Raw genomic sequence first — 19,756 nt, 5'->3', positions numbered from 1 at the left:
CCAGGGAGGGCAGTGGTACAAAGGCAGGCCCAGAGCGGGCGACGGTATAGAGGCAAGGCCCAGGGAGGGCAGTGGTACAAAGGCAGGCCCAGAGCAGGCGACAGTATAAGGGCAAGGCCCCGGTGTGGGCTACGAGAGCCGCGGGAGACAGGTCCCAGTGTGGGCGAGAGCCCGGGAGACAGGGCCCGGTGCGACGAGGGCCGCGAGAGAAGCGAGGGGGCACCCGTGAGGGCACAGGCAGGCAATTGGACAGAGTCCCGGTACAGCAAGGCAGGCACCGTGCCAAGGAGGGCAGGAAGGCAGCCTCCCTTTGATATTTACCAGCAAGACGTGGCGGGCGAGATAGAGGGTGCATTCGGGACCTGATTTGGCACGGTAGGTAAGGGCACTAGGGGAGGTCACGGCAGCGCTGTAGGTCGTCCCTGCCACACAGTGTCTTACATTTTTATTAAATGTACTTTCTAAGCCACTTTGGTATGATTAATTAGTAAAGGATGTGGTGGCAGAGTGGTTAAGGTATCTTGCAGTGGATCCATAGAAATGAGCTCAAGTCATGTGCTTGACTTTTGCTGAAAGCTGTCTCTTATTGACTGAACTGTATATGAGCTGAGGAATCATAGGTGGCTGGAATGTGATCACTTCCCTGTGTATCATAGACTTTGCGATGCTAGCCCAGTGGGTCACTACACTTTGATCTTGGGATGATGATCATCATGGGAGAGTGCTGGAGGAATTAAAAGCCTGTCTAGACATGATATTTTAGTATTACAGTAAAAGCCCTGGAAATGGGGGATGCCGGATAACAAAATATGCCGGTTAATTGAGCGGTGCTTGCCGCCACTTCTGCCGCATCTGGGGTGTCCCTCCACCCTTCCCACGGGCCCTGCGGAACAGGGAGGTAGGCCCCATACAGCCTGTTATGCCCCAGGCCACGGGGGCTCGGCAACACAGGCTGCTTTGCCCTGGGCCATGGGGCTCAGAGAAACCAGAAATGCCACGGTGGGCACTTCTAGTTTCACTTCATCTTACAAGGCAGCATGCCAGTTAGTAGGGCATGCCAGCTTGTAAGATGCCGGTTAACAGAAGTTTTACTGTACTTAAGATAATGTGAGAGGAAAATAAAATACTTAACTGAATAGGAAAATGGAATCTCTTTTGGGACTGTCACTCAGTCTGTGTGCACACGGTAATTTGCACAGTAGGGCATGCTGTATGTAGTTAGGGTCTTCAGATGTGTACAGCCCTAATTTAAGGAACTCGGTGTTTTCCATCTTGAGAGAGTGCCTGTCTTCCCTCTTACAGTCCTTTGTTCAGATTTTGTCTTGTATATTAAATTTTGGCTAATGTGATATAGTAATAGGTAGCATGATCTCATTAATGTTGTTTCAGCTAAAAGAACTACAGTATTGGTAAGTAAGACCTTGTATCATAATTAAGGAGGATTTTCTATATTCAGTAGGATCAAGTAGATTGTTTTCTAGGGTTAATCAACAAAATTGCCTGAAATATAAAAATGTTGGCTATATAGCACATACAGTTATTAAAACTCTGCTCTTTTAGCTGCTCTTGTAATGATGTAATACCCAAAGTACACTTTTTATAGGGAGTTCTTTTATAGTGGTGCAAGCCACTTAATAGCTTGAAGATTACAAGATGTATTCACATTTTAACTAATAAGAACCTTTCACTTGCTTTTTATTTATACCATAATTCTACAAAACTCATTGGAAAGTGCATACATGAGATTCCACATAGCCCAAGACTATTTTGACCTTATTCTGTGTGTATCACTGCAAATTAGTTGGAAGGGGGAGGAAGAGGGAACCTTCTTACATAAGTAAAGCCCATCTGTATCTTGAGTCACAGGGTCCTTGACTGAGGGGGAAATAGTGGCATTTGTGACAGAATTACTAGAACTAGCAGAGCAGAGTCATTGATGGTGTCTTTTTTTTCCCTCCTTTTGTCTTCCCAAGCTTATTCCTTCCAGTCACAAAGGCTGTTAGAAGATGTTGGTATTTTAGTAGTGATTTCTGTCTGAGGCTTTGATTAAACAATTCCAGCTGGCTGGCATTTGGATTAAATAAGCAGTATTTTTGCACCTGTTGTGGGCCTAAACTTAGAATGTTGTTTCTGTGACAGATTTTTTTAAGTTCAGATTTGGAATAATGCTTTTCTATATGCTGTTTTTCAGAAGGATAAAACTGATAAATCTTTGAGCAGTGGGTACAACTGTCACAAATTTAAATCTCTTCTCGGTGAGAAAAAGATGCCTTGCATAAATCCATTGAAATAACTGGTCAGTAGTAGTGGGTTTTTAAGGGAGTTTCCACCTTGTCTAGTTTTAAAGTACTGAGGGCCAGGGAAATATTAGGTAAACAAAGCCCCTGAATTTTAGCATTGCTTCTGTTTTGTATTATTGTTCTTTTTGTTTTAAGCCCTATGTTTAACCAGCATTACTTTAATTAAAACATTTTAACATTTTTTCACCATTCCTCATTTGATTCTTTTGTCTTTCATTTTCTACAGCACATGGGAGAAGGTCATGGGCAAACCGTAGCTGCACATTATAATGAACTTCAAGAAGTTGGAGTAGAAAAACGTAGCGAGAGTCGCATTTTCTACCTCCGAAACTTTAATAACTGGATGAAGAGTGTCCTCATTGGTATGGCTGCCTTATTGCTTAGAATTGTCCATGTTGGACAAAATACTAATTAGATACTGCACAAAACTTTTCATTTGAATTTTGCTTGTTCTGTGTAAATGTGTCCCATTGTCATTACAAAAAACGACTTTAAAATTTATGCTCATGTTAAGGAGACAGGCAAGGACTTTTTAATTTCTGATTCTCATGAAGGTTAATGTTTCCCCAGAATGGTAGTTCATTTTAGGCCTCCTAATAGTTCTCAGTTTTTCCAAGGGGCACGGAAGAACACAATGGGACCTCTACTTCTTGCATAATCGAGTTGTCAAAGGAATAACTTTTAAGCATTAAAGACTGGCTGGGCATGCAGTGGATATTCATCTTAAAAGCTGTTCTGCTTGTTGTTATGTCTGTTTTTAAATAAGGAACACTTGCATTCAAACAGAATTGTTGTTTCTCAGGAGTTAACCTATCTTTGTTTTTAAGTCTCCACCTGGAGTTGTAGCCTTTCATCACTTTTTCCCAGAGGGATTATACCTTTAGATGCAGACTAAACAGTTCTGAAAAATGTAAGCATGTGAACATGATGCTATGTCCAGATATGAAGTAAATGTACTTCTGTGCCAGCTGTAATTAATCTTCTAAAGCAGGAGTACTCAACTCCCAATCCACGGACCAGATATGATCCATGGAGCAATATCATCCAGTCCACATGGCTCCTGATGGGTCTGAAGTTTTGGCAGCAGGGGAGTGCCACTCCCCTACTACCAGTTTTCACGGCCTGTTGATAGCATAGCCCTACATGCTAAATTGGCTTCGGGACTGCAGCCTGATTTAGGAAGCATGGGGTAGGTTCCAGGTGGAAACCTGGAAACGGACCCCACAGGGCTAAAAAGTTGCCCATCATTGTTTTTAAAGGTATGAAAAGCGAGGAAATATTAGAGGAAGGAAAATAGAGGAGCTTAAAAAAATCTTTGTAACCAACTGGAAAACTCTGCTTTTAACCCAAAGTAATGTTCTCAGTTTTTTGGAGGGGAGGGAGCTGACATCTTGCCCCCCTTTTAAGTTTGATGTAGATGATCAAATGAGTAATGCTGTCAATTTTCTGCTTTCCCATTCTTTCCTTTTGTATACTCTCTTGAAATTAGTGGCATATTCCTCCCACCTCCAGGGGTATGCATAACTTGGTGTTTAAGATACACTGCTCTAAAGTAATGGAGCAAATATTACAAGAAGTCTCTAAATAAAGTGGAAGAAGGACTCCAGAGGGTTTAAAGAGATTTTGCAGGGAGGAGTTGGCAGTATTTGTGAGTGAACACTACAGAAATTAGTGGGTTAAATGAAAGCAGTTAAAGGTAAAAGGTTTTTTTAGAAACATTTAGTGAATTCATTTTAAAGCCTTATTCAAAGTGAATTTAAATGTCAGTCTATAGCATAAAGCTCAGATCCAACAACTAACTGAAGCAAATTGAACAAAAGGTAACTACTGGCAAAATATCAAGTGAAGATGGAAGCATCTGCAGCTGTCAGAAGGAGCTTTTTTGGGCCTAGACTTATTCAATAATGATGCTAGAAGGGTTGGACTTTATGCTAAAGAAGTTGCCCAAGATGTCAGTGCCAGTTAGGATAGGCAGGCTGACAGTTCAGAAACTCCTAAGCAGATTTGGAATCACCCTTAAAAAAGAAAAGAGCGTAACTTTGAAAAATGCAAGGTACTGTGTGAGTGATGTGTATATATAAAGGAGAGAGATACCAGTTCCACTAAAATTAAGAAATGATATTGGAGTGAAAGTTTAGCACATGAATTTGCTGTGTGACTTGACAGCTGGAAAACAGAACATGGTGTGCTCTGTTTATGGACATGTTAGATAAGCGCAATTTACTTAACTGCATAAGACTACTTTTATCCCAATTTTTTACCTATTGCTTACATTTAGCAAGAACCAATTATCTGCATATTGAGGAAAGTCGTAAACTGTTTAAGGGCATAGGAACATTGGCCTTCCTATTAATTCTGTAATTTAATTGTACTCTAGTTAACTGCATACTGACTTCCTGTCTGCTTTGTAACTGCAACTGCCCCAGAAAAAGTGATGGGAGAGTGACTACCCAAGAGCTGCAATTAGAAGCTGAAAACTGAGAGGATATAGTCAGATTCACAGCTGCTATGTCACCTCATTTTCTATGTTTCTAGAAGTCCCTTTCAAATTAACTTTTAGAAGACTTGAAAATCAAGAGAGCTGTTAGGTTTGGTGCTGCTAACACCACAGCATTGGAATTAAATTCGATATAGTCCTTTTTCATCCCCTGTGCTTGTACCTACTTGAATAAATTACACTGTAGTATAATCTCTCATTACTTTCCCTGCCCCCTCCCCTCTTTTGGACTTTGTATCCATGAGGTGTTTCTTACTTATTTAAATAATATTTTTGTATCTCCAATTGGAAACACCTTCTTACTGGGTGAGATTCCTTTGACTTCCTCTCTTAATCGTCACTGATTGATGGAAGATGCTGCCGTTTTATGCCTATACGATGTTAAAAGCTTGGCATACAATGCCTATGAAGTGTTCAACACAGGAAGTATTTGCTCTTTTTTCAGAGCTGTTAAGAGGTTATTACAAATTAGCAGCTTGAAATTCATTTTTGGAAAAAATGTATATCCTAGCACCTATCCTTGTAAGAGTATTTTAGAAACTTTAAAGTTGCAGTGCTCAAATCAACATTGAAATTGTAAAATGGTCAGATTTCAGTGCTTTAGGGAAGTTTGTACTGTATGAATTAATCGATACGGGGCTTAAGCATGGATTCTTTTCCAGGAGAATTTATAGACAAGGTACGACAGAAGAAGAACAGTATCACTGTGTTAGACCTCGGATGTGGCAAAGGTGGAGACTTGCTTAAATGGAGGAAAGGCAGAATCCATAAACTAGTCTGCACAGGTAAGAAGGCAACCTTTTGGGGACAGTAGAGTAAGGTTCTGGGTAAAGGGTGATAATGTGTATTCATTTCATTCCTGTCTGGACACGCCACAAAATGTAATGGTTGTTCTGAAGGAAATTTTGCTTTAGTATCTTATTGTGGCTTTTTGTCATCTTATGGAGGTTTAAATTGTTAGTATCAATGGTGAAAAAAACCATATCCGTTTCACTCCCTAAATATAAAGTGAATGTTTGGAGATTAAAAGTAGCTTACAAAACTGTCAGAATCTTTTTCCAGTTTGTGCTGGTGCAACTGCGATCTCTATTCCATAGATAAGTTTTTTATCAGTAAAGTGTTACTGGAAGGTCAGTGCATTGATTATATATCAAAAAGTATGTTTACTGTGGTGATGGGAAAGAAGGAAGCTCTTAGAGATGTTAAATTCTTGAAGCTTGGTTCAGTAACATGTAGCCTGCAGGCTGGATCTGGACTGCAGAGCCAGTGGATCCAGTCCATGGAGCTTGGAGGGCTTTGCCTCTGGCTGGGCTGAAGCTGTGCAGCTTCCAGTTGTCTGTGCCACTATCCCTTCTCACCCTCCTGGCTCTGGCCTAATGTGGACTGAATGGCTTCAGTAGCACTTCATTAGCAGGGTGGTCTGCCTGCCCCTGCACTACTGCTGTTGCTTTCAGCCCTCCAGCTCCTCCGGCTTATGGGGAGCTGTGCTGGGGCCAGGAGGCTGCAAACTGCATTTGCACTGCTACTGTTCTCCTCCTTTACACTCCTGCCCCAGAAACGCACAGGCGCAGTTTCCATCTGGTAGGAAGCTGCAGTGGATCTGGATAGCTTCCAGCTATGTTCATGCCATAGCCGGGGGAGGGGAGGAAGAAGTGGCAGCAGTGTGGATGCAGTTCACAGGTACCCCCCCCTTCCACTATCTGGCAGTTGCACCTGTGCCACCCACAGCCAGGGAGAGGGGGCTGAGGGAAGTGGGTGCAGCTCACAGCTGACTGGCTCCAGCATGAGCAAAGAGAAGACTTCTGGTTGGTGATGTGCCATGGAAGCCACCTACCTGGTCCATGCCAGACTGAAGCTCCAGGTTGTTTTGGCCTATGGCTTGTGAAAGGTTGCTGGCCCCTATCTTAGAGAACAAGCAACAACCTTGTTATGCCTGTTCTCTCCCACTGTAGTTTAAATACAATTATTCTAACAATGCAAAAATCAGTCATGGTGTTTTATATTTTAAAAGCATATTAATTTCAGTTTATTGTGACGTCACAGATTTGGAATTGACTTCACTGCAGAATTTGGCAGGAAGAAGAGATGGGAGCTAAATGATCTTTGTCATAAATTAATTACAAAGAAATTGGTAAAAGTGAAAAATACAGATAATTAGCAAAATTAACATTTCTTTTGGAGCTGATGTGTTTTTAAGATTTGCTGTTACAGTCTTTCAAGCAATATGTATCTTAATAAAGTGATGGGACAGAAGGGAACTTATGCTGGGCATTTAGAAAATGGTGGATATTTTCTGTCCTTTGTTTTTCACTGTTTGCATATCCAGTAAACTGATTGGTTTACAGTTCCTAAACCTGTTGAAATTAGGCACACAACTGTACAGTTGTAGTAGTAAAATGTTTGTATATTTCTTAACTAGTCTGTACTTTAGACTGGATATATTTCACATTTGTTAGGACTACTTTACATTACAAAAATGACTAATTGCAGCAGAAACAGTTCCTGTGATTGTAAATCGTAATTATTTTTGGTACCGCTTCAGAAGTCTCCAAAGTTCAACTGTTCTCATTTTTGGCACCTGTTGTAATCAGCATTACTTCAAATATAGACTAGGTCTTAGAACTGTTCTGTGCAGACTCAGGAAGACAAAGAGCATCATTTTTGTATCCATAAATTCATACTTTTAGAGTGGGGTTTTTTCTGCAACCAGGAGGGCTGAAATTTTGATATTTAATTTTAGAAATGTGGGACTTTAACCTAACCTGGGCAAGATAAAGACTTCAAGGGCAGTGGGTAGGTTGTGCTATTGCACTGATCCCAAGCATCTCTAATGTAATAAGCTCCTTCCAGCTTCCATATAAGTGTAAATAAAACTTCATCATAGATTGTCAGACTGAAGATCAGCTTCAACATGTGTTTATGGATTTTTTACTATGACTTTAGTAGTGGTTATCTGAACAGAAGTTTGTGTATGCAGTTTATTTTTTTTATAGATATTGCTGAAGTTTCTGTGCAGCAGTGCCAACAGAGGTATTCTGATATGAAAGTCCGGTCTCGACCTAGCGAACGTATTTTCAATGCAGAATTTATACAAGCTGACAGCTCCAAGGTATTGTTATTCTGCCTTATACATTTTCTAGAGATGCAGCCTGTTTCTTGGCATTCATGTATTAATAAATATTGGAAGTCTGTAGAATAGAAATGCAGGGGTGTTTTGTGGAAGAAAGGTTGTTTAGTTGGAGGTTGAATTGTTTCATTAGTCAGAAGATCTATACAAATTAAACTCTTACTTTATGTGCATTTACTTAATAAATGAGTTCAGTCAAACTTCTGTCAGCATTTGTAATACTCTCAAAAACTTGAGATCGTTTTCCACCCCTTGCTCTGAATTTGTAGTCAGATTAGTCCCGGACTCTACTAACTGTTGGTACAGAGCATCAACAGGGGATGTTCAAGAACTTTGTTTTGATAGGCAAGTGTTCTCAAGGCTCCTGCAGTGAGGGAAGTAGTGGGACTGGGTCAGGAGCAGGTACTGCCCAGCTGAGGTGGGGTATGGGATGAAGCCATGAGAAGCTCGTCCAGAGGGTGTAGGGAGCGGGGCTGGATCCTGCTGCTGTGCACACCCCCGAGGTGGGTCACAGTGGGCATGTCCCCCTGGATCTGTGTGTGGGGTGAGTGGGCTGCTGCCATGGGCTGGGGTCGGGGCTGGTGCTGGGCTCTTCCCAGTGGGAGGTTGGGCTGGGGTTGCGCTCAGGGTGAGAGGGGGTGCTATGGCAAATTCTAGTGGGGGGCCACAGCCCACCCCATAGCTCCCCCCCGACCTCAGCACTGCCCCAAACACAGTTCTGGCCTGGCCTAGCCCCCATACCATTGGGAAGAACCCAGCTCTAGTCTGCAGTGGCAGCCCACCCTACGCAGATCTGGGAGACGCATGCCCCCCATGGCTCCCCTGGGGGGGGGGGGGGTGTAACAGCAGGATCTGCCCCCTTCCCTGAAGCCCCTCCCCTGGCTCTGTCCTGTTTCCTCTGGCTCTAGCTGGGCAGCACCTGCCCCAGCCCCACTCCCTCCCTCACTGTGGGGACCTTGATTTGCTGCCCCCGCCACAAAACAGACTTACTGGCTGGACACTGCTCTCCAATCTGCTGGGCTGCGTATTGGGAATCAAATTGGTATTGGCTGATATGGCTTCTTAATAATCAGCCAGTGGTATCAGCCCAAAAAATCTTTATTGGTTTACCCCTAAACACTAGTGGTGAGAGTTCGTTTCTAAGTGAGTTAAAACCCAGGTGACCATGCATCTCTGTTTGGCTGGGACACTCCCAGATTTCATAGGCTGGTCCTGGCTGGTTGGTCAAAGTCCTGGATTGGAGTCTGGTGGGGAGGCACAGTGGCCCGGTGTACCAGGCAGGTGGACAGGCAGGCAGGTACCACTACCACTGCTGCTGTGTGTGGGAGCCCATCCGTCTGGCGAACCATGCTGCTCTGTCTCCCCACCAGAGTCTAGCCCAGGACTTTTGACCAACCAGACAGGACTGGTCTATAGAACCTGGGAGTCTCCCGGCCAAACTAGGATGTATGGCCACCCCAGTTATAACCAGTCCCCAATAATAAAACTTTGAAAACTAATAACTGTAACTAATTAGCCCCGTAATTTTGGCTTTTAAGTTTAATGATCCAGTTCTTTAATCAACATTTTAAGAAGCACATGAAAGAATTACAGCTTGGGGTTAATATATTTTGGTAGCTCTAGAATATGTTATGTGTTTTCTTGCATGTAAGCAGGCTTTTAAGGCTGCCTTTTCCTCTTTCATCCAGTAATTAATACATAGTGTGAACTTGCTGAAGGCAAAGGAAAAAAGGAACTTTACTGTGTGGTCTTTTCCCAAAAACTTGAATTCTGGAATTAGCCTATTTAACTGGAAGATTAATGCACATCACTCTTTTTCTGTAGTCTTTGGTACAGACCTCATAGTCCATTTGTATCTATTTCAGGAACTTCTGTCCAGCAAGTATGATGATCCAGCGATGTGCTTTGACATCTGCAGCTGTCAGTTTGTTTACCATTATTCATTTGAGACGTATGAGCAGGCTGACATGATGCTTAAAAATGCTTGTGGGAATCTCTGCCGTGGAGGATATTTTATTGGCACAACCCCAAATAGCTTTGAGCTTGTGTAAGTGCTTTTTTATCCTGTCAATTAAAAAAAAAATGTGGGATGCACACTCAGACTAAAAGGGAAGTCACTCCTTGCTTCTGTGGTTTATTAAAACAAGATGTTTCAAATAAAAGAGCTTTGTAAGGTTCTTGTCTGAGCAGTCTCACCCCAGGTAAATTCACTAAAGTGTAGCAGAACCAGAGTGTCAAGGATATGACCTATGGTGCTCTGTCATCCAGCCTGCAGTGCTGCCCATGGGTCTTGTGTTGGATCCACACACCTTATGTGGTGTGTCCCAGACTATCCCACATGCTGCTTGTGGCAGCCTCGGCCCCAGCCATGTACTGCACATAGGGCTGTTCTGGCACACATTGCATGCAAGATCAGTTCAGAGTACATGTGGTACATGGGGTCAGTCTGTGGGCCCAATTGGACCCAGCCCTGCTGCTTATCTGACCTGTAGGGCCTCATGAGTTTGTTACACCTGGAATAGACTGTACCTACATAGCTCCTGTAGAAAACACTGCTCCTAATTTGTAAATTTTCTGTTTTGATTGCAGCAGTGGCAAAACTGGCATGATACAAGCAATTGAAGTAAGCTTCTTGTATCAAATTTCAAATGCGCCTCCTCACCAGAAGTACCAAACTGCATCCAAGTCTAAGGATCTAGTTCTGTGGCTACTTAATCTTTAGCCACTCTGAAATCGTTTAAAATTTGAATGAAAGACTTGCTTTGCCTCAATAATTGTATATTATTTTTTCAGCAAGGCTGGGGAGTAGAGAGCTTAGGGCATTGAAATAGGCACTTTTTTTTCTTGCTTTGGGCCAGGGCTCTTTATTTTTGCTTTACCTTTTTATTAGCAAACATAATAAGAGCTTGCCTGTCTGCTGCTGCCTTTATTCTTCTCTCCTATAGGAAGCGACTTGAAGCTTCACCCACCAATTCATTTGGGAATGACATCTACACAGTGAAGTTTGAGAAGAAGGGGGAGTATCCCTTGTTTGGCTGCAAGTATGACTTCCACTTGGAAGGTGTTGTTGATGTCCCCGAGTTTTTGGTTTATTTTCCGTTACTAGAAGAGTGAGTTTACTTATGGCTCCCTTATATAATGAAACTTGAGGAAATAAATAAACATGTTCGTTGAAATATACCTTCGTGGCACTTACCATATTTTCTCACATACAAAACACCTTTTTTCCAAAAGCTAGCTGCTGGAAATTTCTGTATTATATGCAAAAGATAAGTTGAGAACAGTTTCTGCTTTATGGAGGGGGGGGAAGCAAAAGTAAAGTCTGCCCATGACTGAGAGCAGAACAATAAGCAGGCTCTGCTCCCTTGCTGCTGCTCCTCAGTTAGTACAAGGAAAGCTCTTTTTAAAATTCATTCTGCCTTTTAAAAACAAGATGCATGTGTTATTCCTGAGAAAATATGGCATATCAGAATTATCAGGACTTGCCTTTCTTTCTTGAATCTGGTTTATTATTTTAAGTATAGCTAGCTCTCAACTAAGATTTCACTGTTAAGATTACAGTTTGGCTCAAGATTGTCTTTTTTTATATAGCATAATTCTTGCTGAAAACACTGTTTTCTATGGTGGGGATGCTCAGTGTCATATGATGAATAGCAAAAGTGTTGCTGGGTTTCGGTTTTTTGTTTTGTTTTACTGGTAGTTTTATAGGCTATGGACAGACATTCAAAAAGTCTGAGCCTGAATTAATTCAATCTTTGCAGGTTAGTCTAACCTGGCTAGGCTGAATCAGTTTGTAACCACCTAGGCATCGTCTCTGGACTGAAAAAATGCAGGCATATGCCTCTGGCTAGAAGCTGGGGGGTACTAGAGAAGCCCTCCCTTCCCTTCTGTGGAGCTGAGGGGGGTGTTCCGGTTGCTCTGATTAGGAAGGTCTTCCTGCACAGTCCCAGGCTTTTCCCAGATTACTGCTCATGGGCAGCAGTGTTGCCAGCTCAGGGCTAGCACTCTGAGGCAAGCTGGGGTAAGGGGTGCAGTGCATGCATCTGCTGATGATACTTTTCAGTCTCCCTCTCCCTGCTGCTTTATGCTGATTGCAGCAAACTGACAGGTGAGCAAGCCAGCAGCAGGCTGACAACAGTGTTTATTACCTCATCAGCAAAACAGTAGCCCCTCTCAAGCTCTTCTTAAACTTTTTCCAGGGACGGAAGCAGGGACCTTACCAGCTGACCTGCTGACTAGCTCTAAAAAGCCCTAAGCAGACACTGCCATTTCTGCCTGTTTCAGTGAAATTGGAGGTGCACACAGACACATCTCAGCATTAGCTAACATACCATATGCCTAGGATCCATGGGGCTGGGGTCCATGCTGTGGAAAATGGGAGTGAGGGAGGGGGAGATCTCTGCTTGAACAGGGAAGCCAGGCAGACCTTGCTGTGTCTGCAGTCTCTGGCAGAGCTGTGGATGCGGAGCGAGGTGTGTGTGGGGTGGGGGGGGGTGCAGGGGCAGCTCTGCTGTGGAGCAGAGAGCCCCGCCCAGCCCAGAGAGAGCATGCTAGGATGCTGGGGGAGTCTGGTTTAACTTAAACCAGCCAGGGGTCTGGGACAGACATTGCATAAACCGGTTTGACCCAAATTAGTTAAGTCTGATACTACATTCAGCTAGGTTTATCTGAAAATGGTTTCAGCCACTTTCAGACTGGTTTATATGCACTGAACATCTCTTCCGTTACAGGTTTAAACCAATTTCTGATCACTTAAACCAGTTTATGCATAATGTCTGTCCCTAAAGTGACTGTCATAGAGTACTGGGAATTCTCTTTAATCTGTTTAATAGAGATGAATGCTTACTGAGTTGCTAATTATTGTAGGTGTCACTGCTATGAACTGTCACTGAAGGAAGATCTGTTCTGCAGAACCTTTATTCCTGATGGTAATGATAAAGTGGGTGGAGGCAGGATAATCCTTGTTAACTTTCTTAGACTGCCTTTACAGATTGGAAAGAAACAAAAAGGTTGCGCATCTCTACACAAATGGAGAATCCATTTTTCAAGTTTGTTTGTGACCCTTTCATATTCTTGTGACCCACTTTTGGGTCATGACCCATGGGTTAAGATGTGCTGCTTTAAGGGATCAGATCTTTTGAGGAGGATGGAGGAGGGTTAGGCTCTCAGAGATCTGTTCCTCTTTTTTTTCCTCTCTCTATCTTTGTATAGTTTTATTGGCAAATACAAAATCACCCAGCATGTCTATGTAGATAGCTCTCAGATTTACCTTACTGCTGCAGACCTGCCTCCTCCTGTTTAAAACTTCATCAAACTGTCTCTCAGGTATGACTTTGTAAGTGTCTGTAAGTTAAAGCACAATATTGCTAAAATAGCGCTCTTATACTTCCTTCAGAACTCTCTCCTGTCTCTTTCCAGAGCATTGTGAGCAGCATTAGCATTGTGTCATGTAGGTCTGGAACTAGGTGTCATATGTGACTATTATCTCCTTAGATTTTTCATATATAGGATTTTTATTAATTCATTATATGTCACTATCAAACCCATTTGTATAATATCCCTAGAATGCAGCCTTTCCAATACACCCACAGAGGTAAAACTCTTTCCTTCATCTCATGATTCAGTACTGCATTCATTTTTTCACTGGTCCTGACAATTGCAGCTTTGACGTCGCATTCATTCAGGATGGTGTTACGAAGCTCCTTCTCGTAGCCCATTGCCTGGACCTTTTTGCTTCCCTCTGCTTTCCTCACCTTTTGCTATCCCACTAAACATAAACTGCTTGTCTTCACCTCCAAGGTCATTTGCCTCCACCCTACATACCCTCTGTCAAGTACTACCAAAAAGTCAGCTTCTGCCTCAAGTCAGCGAGCAATGCTAGCCATGGTGCTAGCTGCCACTGGAAACTTGTTAAAATACTAAACAAGCACCTGATGTGTCCCTTCCTGCACATGTCTCATGCATAGGAGTAAGTTCCCTGCAAATATATGCAGTGCTACTTCATTTTAGAAGTCCTTTCTTCATACTCTCCTTTGCTGTGATGCCTGCCATAAACTAGACAAATGTGAGGCCTGGTGTACTTAGACCATTACCTGACTAATATCGTTGCATTACTTCTTTGTATGCCTTTGTCGGGGCTGACAGACAAACTGTGGTTTTGCTCTCTTCTTGGGGCTTGTCTACATAGAATTGTGGAGCAAAGTTTAAGGTCAAATCAAAGCTCCAACTCGGGTGTTAAATAGCCTTATATTGATGCTGCAGCTTACAGTGGCTCCTTTCAAGCATACCAGAGACTGAGGTCTCAAGAATGACTGCAGACTTTACCTGCTTGTTTCTGGGTTTGGATTGTGTCAACAGGGTGGGTGGGGCAGAACATGCTTAGGCCTTTTACTTGATCAGGAAACACTGTTACCACAGTGTAGGTTTCTGCCAAGACTGATTTAATACTGAAGGGGATCATCCACATGTTTTATGTATCTTGACCAAACATTGTTAGCTGATTTTTTCTTTTCTGAACTGTCCTCCATTGCTCTATGATTGCAAGATATGTGCTTGCTTATGGTTTGGGCAGAGGTGTTGCTCCCTCATCCCTACTCTGCATTTGGCCACACAGGGGGTTTCTAACTGCTGTGGTAATGCTAATTAAAAGTTGTATTGAGGGGAAAGGCCACATACTCCCTCTCTTTCGTGTGTGTGTGTGTGTGTGTGTGATGTCTGCATGTGCAGTAAGCTACCCAAATGCGCAGTAGCACAAATATATGCTTTTTAGGTGATGGTTAATGTGCAGTAGCCTTTCTTATTGTACATTAGCATAATAGTGTGTAGTTTTTTACGTGCCGCTTTAATGCAAGGTAAAATAGGCTACTGCACATTAAAGTGCACATGTAGGTGCACTTGCTCGCTCTTCTGAGGTGTGTGTGTGTGCGCACCAGTCCATAGTAACTGATGTAGTTATTTTAACTGGTTTAAAAGTTTTTTAAAGTTATTAATTTAAATTGCATTTTCATAGAAATATGTGTTTCAGGGAAAGGAAATGCTCTAAGTGAGGCGTATTTGAGGTTTAATGCAGAGACAAACTTCCCTGTGAAGCTGCAGTTTTTAATGAGTCATGATGGCAGTATTGATTCCCTGCTTCTCTAATAACAGCTGTAAATGCAAACAGAGAGAGGTTACAGTCCTACTGAAGACCATAAGATGTCACTATAGTTAAAATTATTGACTTTACTATGTACTTGGGCTTTTTTGGCTTTAAAAATATTAGTGCAATAATTTTGTGGGTCACCTAATTGCCTGCTATTTTGACAGAATGGCAAAGAAATATAGCATGAAGCTAGTCTATAAAAAGACATTTCGGGAATTCTATGAAGAAAATATGAAGAACGAGGAGCATAAAATGCTGTTAAAGCGAATGAAGGCTTTGGAGGTAAATATTGAGCATGCTAAAATTACTTTCTTTTAATTTAAGTAGCATTTGCCTCTGGTGATATTTTGGCACTAGTTGAAATTCTTTTCATGAACATTGTACAGTAAGTTAACATGTTTTAAATGTTGGCAGTGTCAAGCCAAATAGCACCTCTGCTACTGAAAGTACAGTTAATCTTCTAAATTTTGTAGCAAAAGTTTCCATTTCAGGGTACATTTTAATATTCTTTAGCTACTAGGCAAATGAGTATTTTATACTTGCTTCACACACTGCATCACATTTGTTCATTTTTTGCAAATTAAATTCCTATGACTTCAGGTGATTTATAATTAACACGATACTATGATACTAACACTTATTGTAAATGTTGGTCCATTGCCTACATTAGAGAAAAAAATGGAAGGGAGAAACTTAATTGCCTATCTGTGAACTACTTTCACGTACAAGCAATATCAATAGGAGAACTGAAAAGTCAAACAACATACATGTACAGAAAAAGGGTAGACTTCATTTTCAGGAAAATGACAATCGTGACTAATCTTACAAGGATATTTGTCCCACAAAATTTTACCCTCTGAGTCTGAAATTACTATTTTTTTTCCAGCATTTTTAGGCAGTTTTCTAACACCAGATTTCAAGGTGCTCCCTTCACTGACGTATGTTGTTTTTGTGCTGTAGGATAACGAATGTCCACTAGTTTTGATCTAAAGTGCTAAATGAAATCAAAATATTCTTAATATATACCTCTTAAGTAGGTAAAGTCAGAACTATGTCCCCTGCCTATCTGTTTGACCTAATTAAGTTTATCTCATAGTAAAACTAAAGAGCTGTGACTTGATTATGTTTACTGCCCTAGGGCGATGATACATATACACTGATACAAATTACATCCAGATCTGGTGCAGACTGATAAGCCATTCATCTGAGGTAGCTGCACACAGTAGGTGGCTATTGCAGCATATCGCAGCGAACCTATTAAGTCTTGAGACCAGCCTGGGATAAGCTTGAAACCACACAACATGTACACAACCTAATTTATACAAGTGTGTACTACTTCTCTGTAAGGAAGTTCTGTGCAAGGGGCTATATATCATGTGGCTGCTTGTTTATAAACTGGTATATGGCCACTTATTTAAGTGAAAGCATGTTGCTTATACATTGTCCTACTTAATCTACTTTAAATAAGGGTAGCAAATTTATAGTGTAGTGAAAAGCAAGACTGAGGGAAGAAGAGGAAGTAGATTCCAAGATACAAACAGGGACAAAGCTGTATAGAGAACTCAAGTTGAGGACAACAGGGAAAAGAGATTTAAACTGGAGTTAGAAGAAGGTTTCTAATAGTCTTCAGAAAAGGACCAGGAATCTGAATGGTTTCAAAATGAGGTTTAGTAAATTAATGGAAGTTATGGTATGATACAGTAGGGGTGTACTTGGTGTGGTAATATGACAAAGTGTATTTGAGTGTTTAGTATCCCTATGAAAAGTCCTAACTTGATCCCTGTGTGGGAGGTTTCTAGAAGGCCTGTATTAGGGCTTCTGCTTGTTGCCTGGGGAGAGAATGGTGGAAAGCAGGGGTGGGAGGGAGGCGATGGGTGGATGGTGGGGGAATGAGGAAGTATTCTCCTCCCTCAGCAACGAACAGTGATATCTGGGTAGATGGTCTTGTGGACCCTCTTGAACAAAAGATTACCTGCTAACAAACCGGACTGGATTTGATAGCCCAAGGGTGCAGACAAGTGCGGCTCCTACTGTAACTCATTGTTTTCTGCAAAGCGTTCTGACTTACAACATTAACCCAGACCAAACAGAAGTTCACTGTTGGTTCCAGAGGGGAGGGAAATCTAGCTGTGGGCTGAGAGCCTGCAGCCTGGTTCTCGTAGCAACGGCCACTGACTTTCTGCCTGTGCTCCCTGTTTTCAGAATGGGAGGGGAGAAGGGCAGCAGAGGGAGGTCATTCTTGGGTTTCCCCAGCTGGTGTTGAAGGGTGAGGTGGCAGAATTGGAGCCTCCGCTCCTCGAGGGGCTGGGGGGAGGCCTAGTACACTTGCTTTACACTCCAGGGGGGCTGAGAAACCCCAGACTGAACTCCCTCCACTCCCACTCCCTTTCCCACCTTCAATTCTGAAAACAGCAACAAGCTGGGAGCTCCACGGGCACAAGTTACAGAAGATGCTACATTTTGAAATGCCTTCATCTGATGCCTCATGCAATGAGGTATGATTTTTCACCTGATCAGCCATTTTTGAAACTGTATGCAGCCATGCATTTGTGTTTGGTCACAGCTATAAACTACTTTCTGTGACCAGATCAGGTGAAAATTGCCACTTCTGTCTGTGCCCCAAGAGGCCCCTCGTTATAATTTGAGACAGGAAATTATTAAAAGATTTAAATAAGAACATTCAACCAAATCCTCCTACAAGCAGGCATCCAAATGGCAGACTGATTGCCCCTCCCTCCCCCTTCAACACTTGCTTAAATTCAGTGATTCGCTTGGTTAGATCTTGACATAATGGGTTCATTTTTTGTTGTCGCCTGTCCCTCAGCAATATCCTGCAAACGATCATTCCAGCCTTGCGTCAGATAAGCCTGATGACTATGAGCATGTAGAAGAGCTTATGAAAAATGGCAAAGCAGAGTTGCCTATGGTAAGTATTTGCTTCCATCAGTTTCCTTCCAGATCTGTTCAGATGGAAGTCCAAATCCTGCTGACGTTTAAGCACGTGCTTAGTTTCAATCCCATTGAAGTTAACGGGACTTTTCACGTGCATAAGTTAGAATCGGAAAGAGAGAAAAGGACCTCAGGAGATCATGTAGTGCATCCCAAGAGGATCACTTATTCCACTCCCCTACCACACACACCTCTCCATCCTGAGATAGAATTGTACACACACTCACTGTCTCTAAAAGACATTACCTAATCTATTTTTAAATTCCAAAGAGAGTGTAATCCTCGTACTTCCTGGATAACCAGTTCCAGTTATTGCCAGCTTTAGAATTGGAAAGTCATCCCCACACTAAAATCTAACTTCAGTTTTCATTTGTGCAAACCAAGGTGGGTGATTATTTCTTATCTTATCTGCAGTGGACATGGAGAACAATTAATTACTGCCTTCTTTATAAGAACCTTTTACATATTTGAAGATTTATATCCTCCTTCAGTCTTCTCTTTTCTGGAATAAACAAACCCAGTTCCTCCCACTCTTTGTTATAGCCCAACACTGCTAAATACCTTGACCTTGTTATTCTTCATCTCGTATTTATGCATTTGATTTTTCTTTCCCAAGTGTGGTATGATGATGATGATGACTTTGTATGTTAATTGAATTGAATATTACTAATTTTCTCTAAATTATAAAGATTATTTTGCATTTCAGTCCAGCTTGCAAACTCTTCCACCTTGGTATCATTTGCAGATTTATTATAAAAGGAATCTCTCTCTTCCTTTGTTTGAGTCATAGTATTAATTAGAACAGGATCTAAAATGGAGTGGTGTGAACCCCATTTGATGTGTTCCTCAGTTTGATGGTGAACTATTTGATAGCGACTCCTTGAGGACCAGTTTTGAACCAGGTGTAGAGTAATTTCTTCTAGGCCATATTTCCCTAGTTCGCTTATGAGAATGTTTATGAGAGATACTGGATGCAGACAGATTAAAATGTTTCAGATGTTACAAGTGTAATGGGGTTTGATAGGTTTGAAAAACAGTGTTTCAGACAGATGTACGGCCCCAGCTGCACCTACACTGGAGTGCTTCAAAATTGCCATGTCACCCAGGAAAGACAATAGGGGGTTGCTTAGTTCTGTTTCTGCCCCCCCCTCCCCCCCCAGCACTGTGTATGTCTGTAGGCTCTCCTGTCAAAGTTTCAGAGGTGTTTCAGATGTTACATTTTTCTATTCCTTGTGCTGAAAAGCTTGATAAATCAAAGTACCACATCTCTTTCCTTTATTCACTAGTCTAGTTACTATGCCAAAGAAGAAAGTTGAATTAATTGGAAGTGATTTGTTCTCAACAATTCTATTGGCCAATTTTTTACTTTATTATTTTCTAGGTAATTATATTTGGATTGTTACATTATTTTTTCTGATTTTGAAGTTAAGCTGATCATTCTGTGCCCCAGGGCCTCCTTTTACTCTCTTTATATATATAAAAAAAAAAATGTTACTATTTGCCCTTCTTTATGCCTCTAGGACATTTTTCATGAATTCTCAGAGATAACCCATTAATGGTTTAGCAGTTGTTTTGGCTAATTTAAGTACTCTAGGGCAAACTTGTCTGAGTGCTAGCTACCTGAATACATTTTTTACTTACATGCTCTTTTCCTATTTTGGCCTGTCTCTACCCTATTTATAATTTTAATTCAAATGTCTAATCACGACTGACTTTTCAGGTAAAGACTGAAGTGAAAGGGG

The 19,756-nt window shown here is 41.8% G+C and overlaps 1 protein-coding gene across 1 annotated transcript in view; it reads left to right on the top strand.

Moving 5' to 3' along the window:
• Positions 1 to 19,756, top strand: part of RNMT (RNA guanine-7 methyltransferase) — a 28,550-nt gene that overhangs the window by 5,323 nt on the left and 3,471 nt on the right. The window contains exons 3-9 of the mRNA XM_019545451.1: positions 2,527 to 2,662; positions 5,460 to 5,582; positions 7,791 to 7,906; positions 9,790 to 9,971; positions 10,870 to 11,034; positions 15,230 to 15,347; positions 17,890 to 17,991. Of these exons, the coding sequence (XP_019400996.1) occupies positions 2,527 to 2,662; positions 5,460 to 5,582; positions 7,791 to 7,906; positions 9,790 to 9,971; positions 10,870 to 11,034; positions 15,230 to 15,347; positions 17,890 to 17,991 (942 nt within the window). The remainder of the gene's footprint in view (positions 1 to 2,526; positions 2,663 to 5,459; positions 5,583 to 7,790; positions 7,907 to 9,789; positions 9,972 to 10,869; positions 11,035 to 15,229; positions 15,348 to 17,889; positions 17,992 to 19,756) is intronic.

Source organism: Crocodylus porosus, unplaced genomic scaffold (assembly GCF_001723895.1).
Source record: "Crocodylus porosus isolate Cpor-Errol unplaced genomic scaffold, CroPor_comp1, whole genome shotgun sequence".
Taxonomy (NCBI): domain Eukaryota; kingdom Metazoa; phylum Chordata; order Crocodylia; family Crocodylidae; genus Crocodylus; species Crocodylus porosus.
The sequence above is the reverse complement of the archived record's forward strand: the minus strand, read 5'-3'. Positions and strand labels throughout refer to the sequence as shown.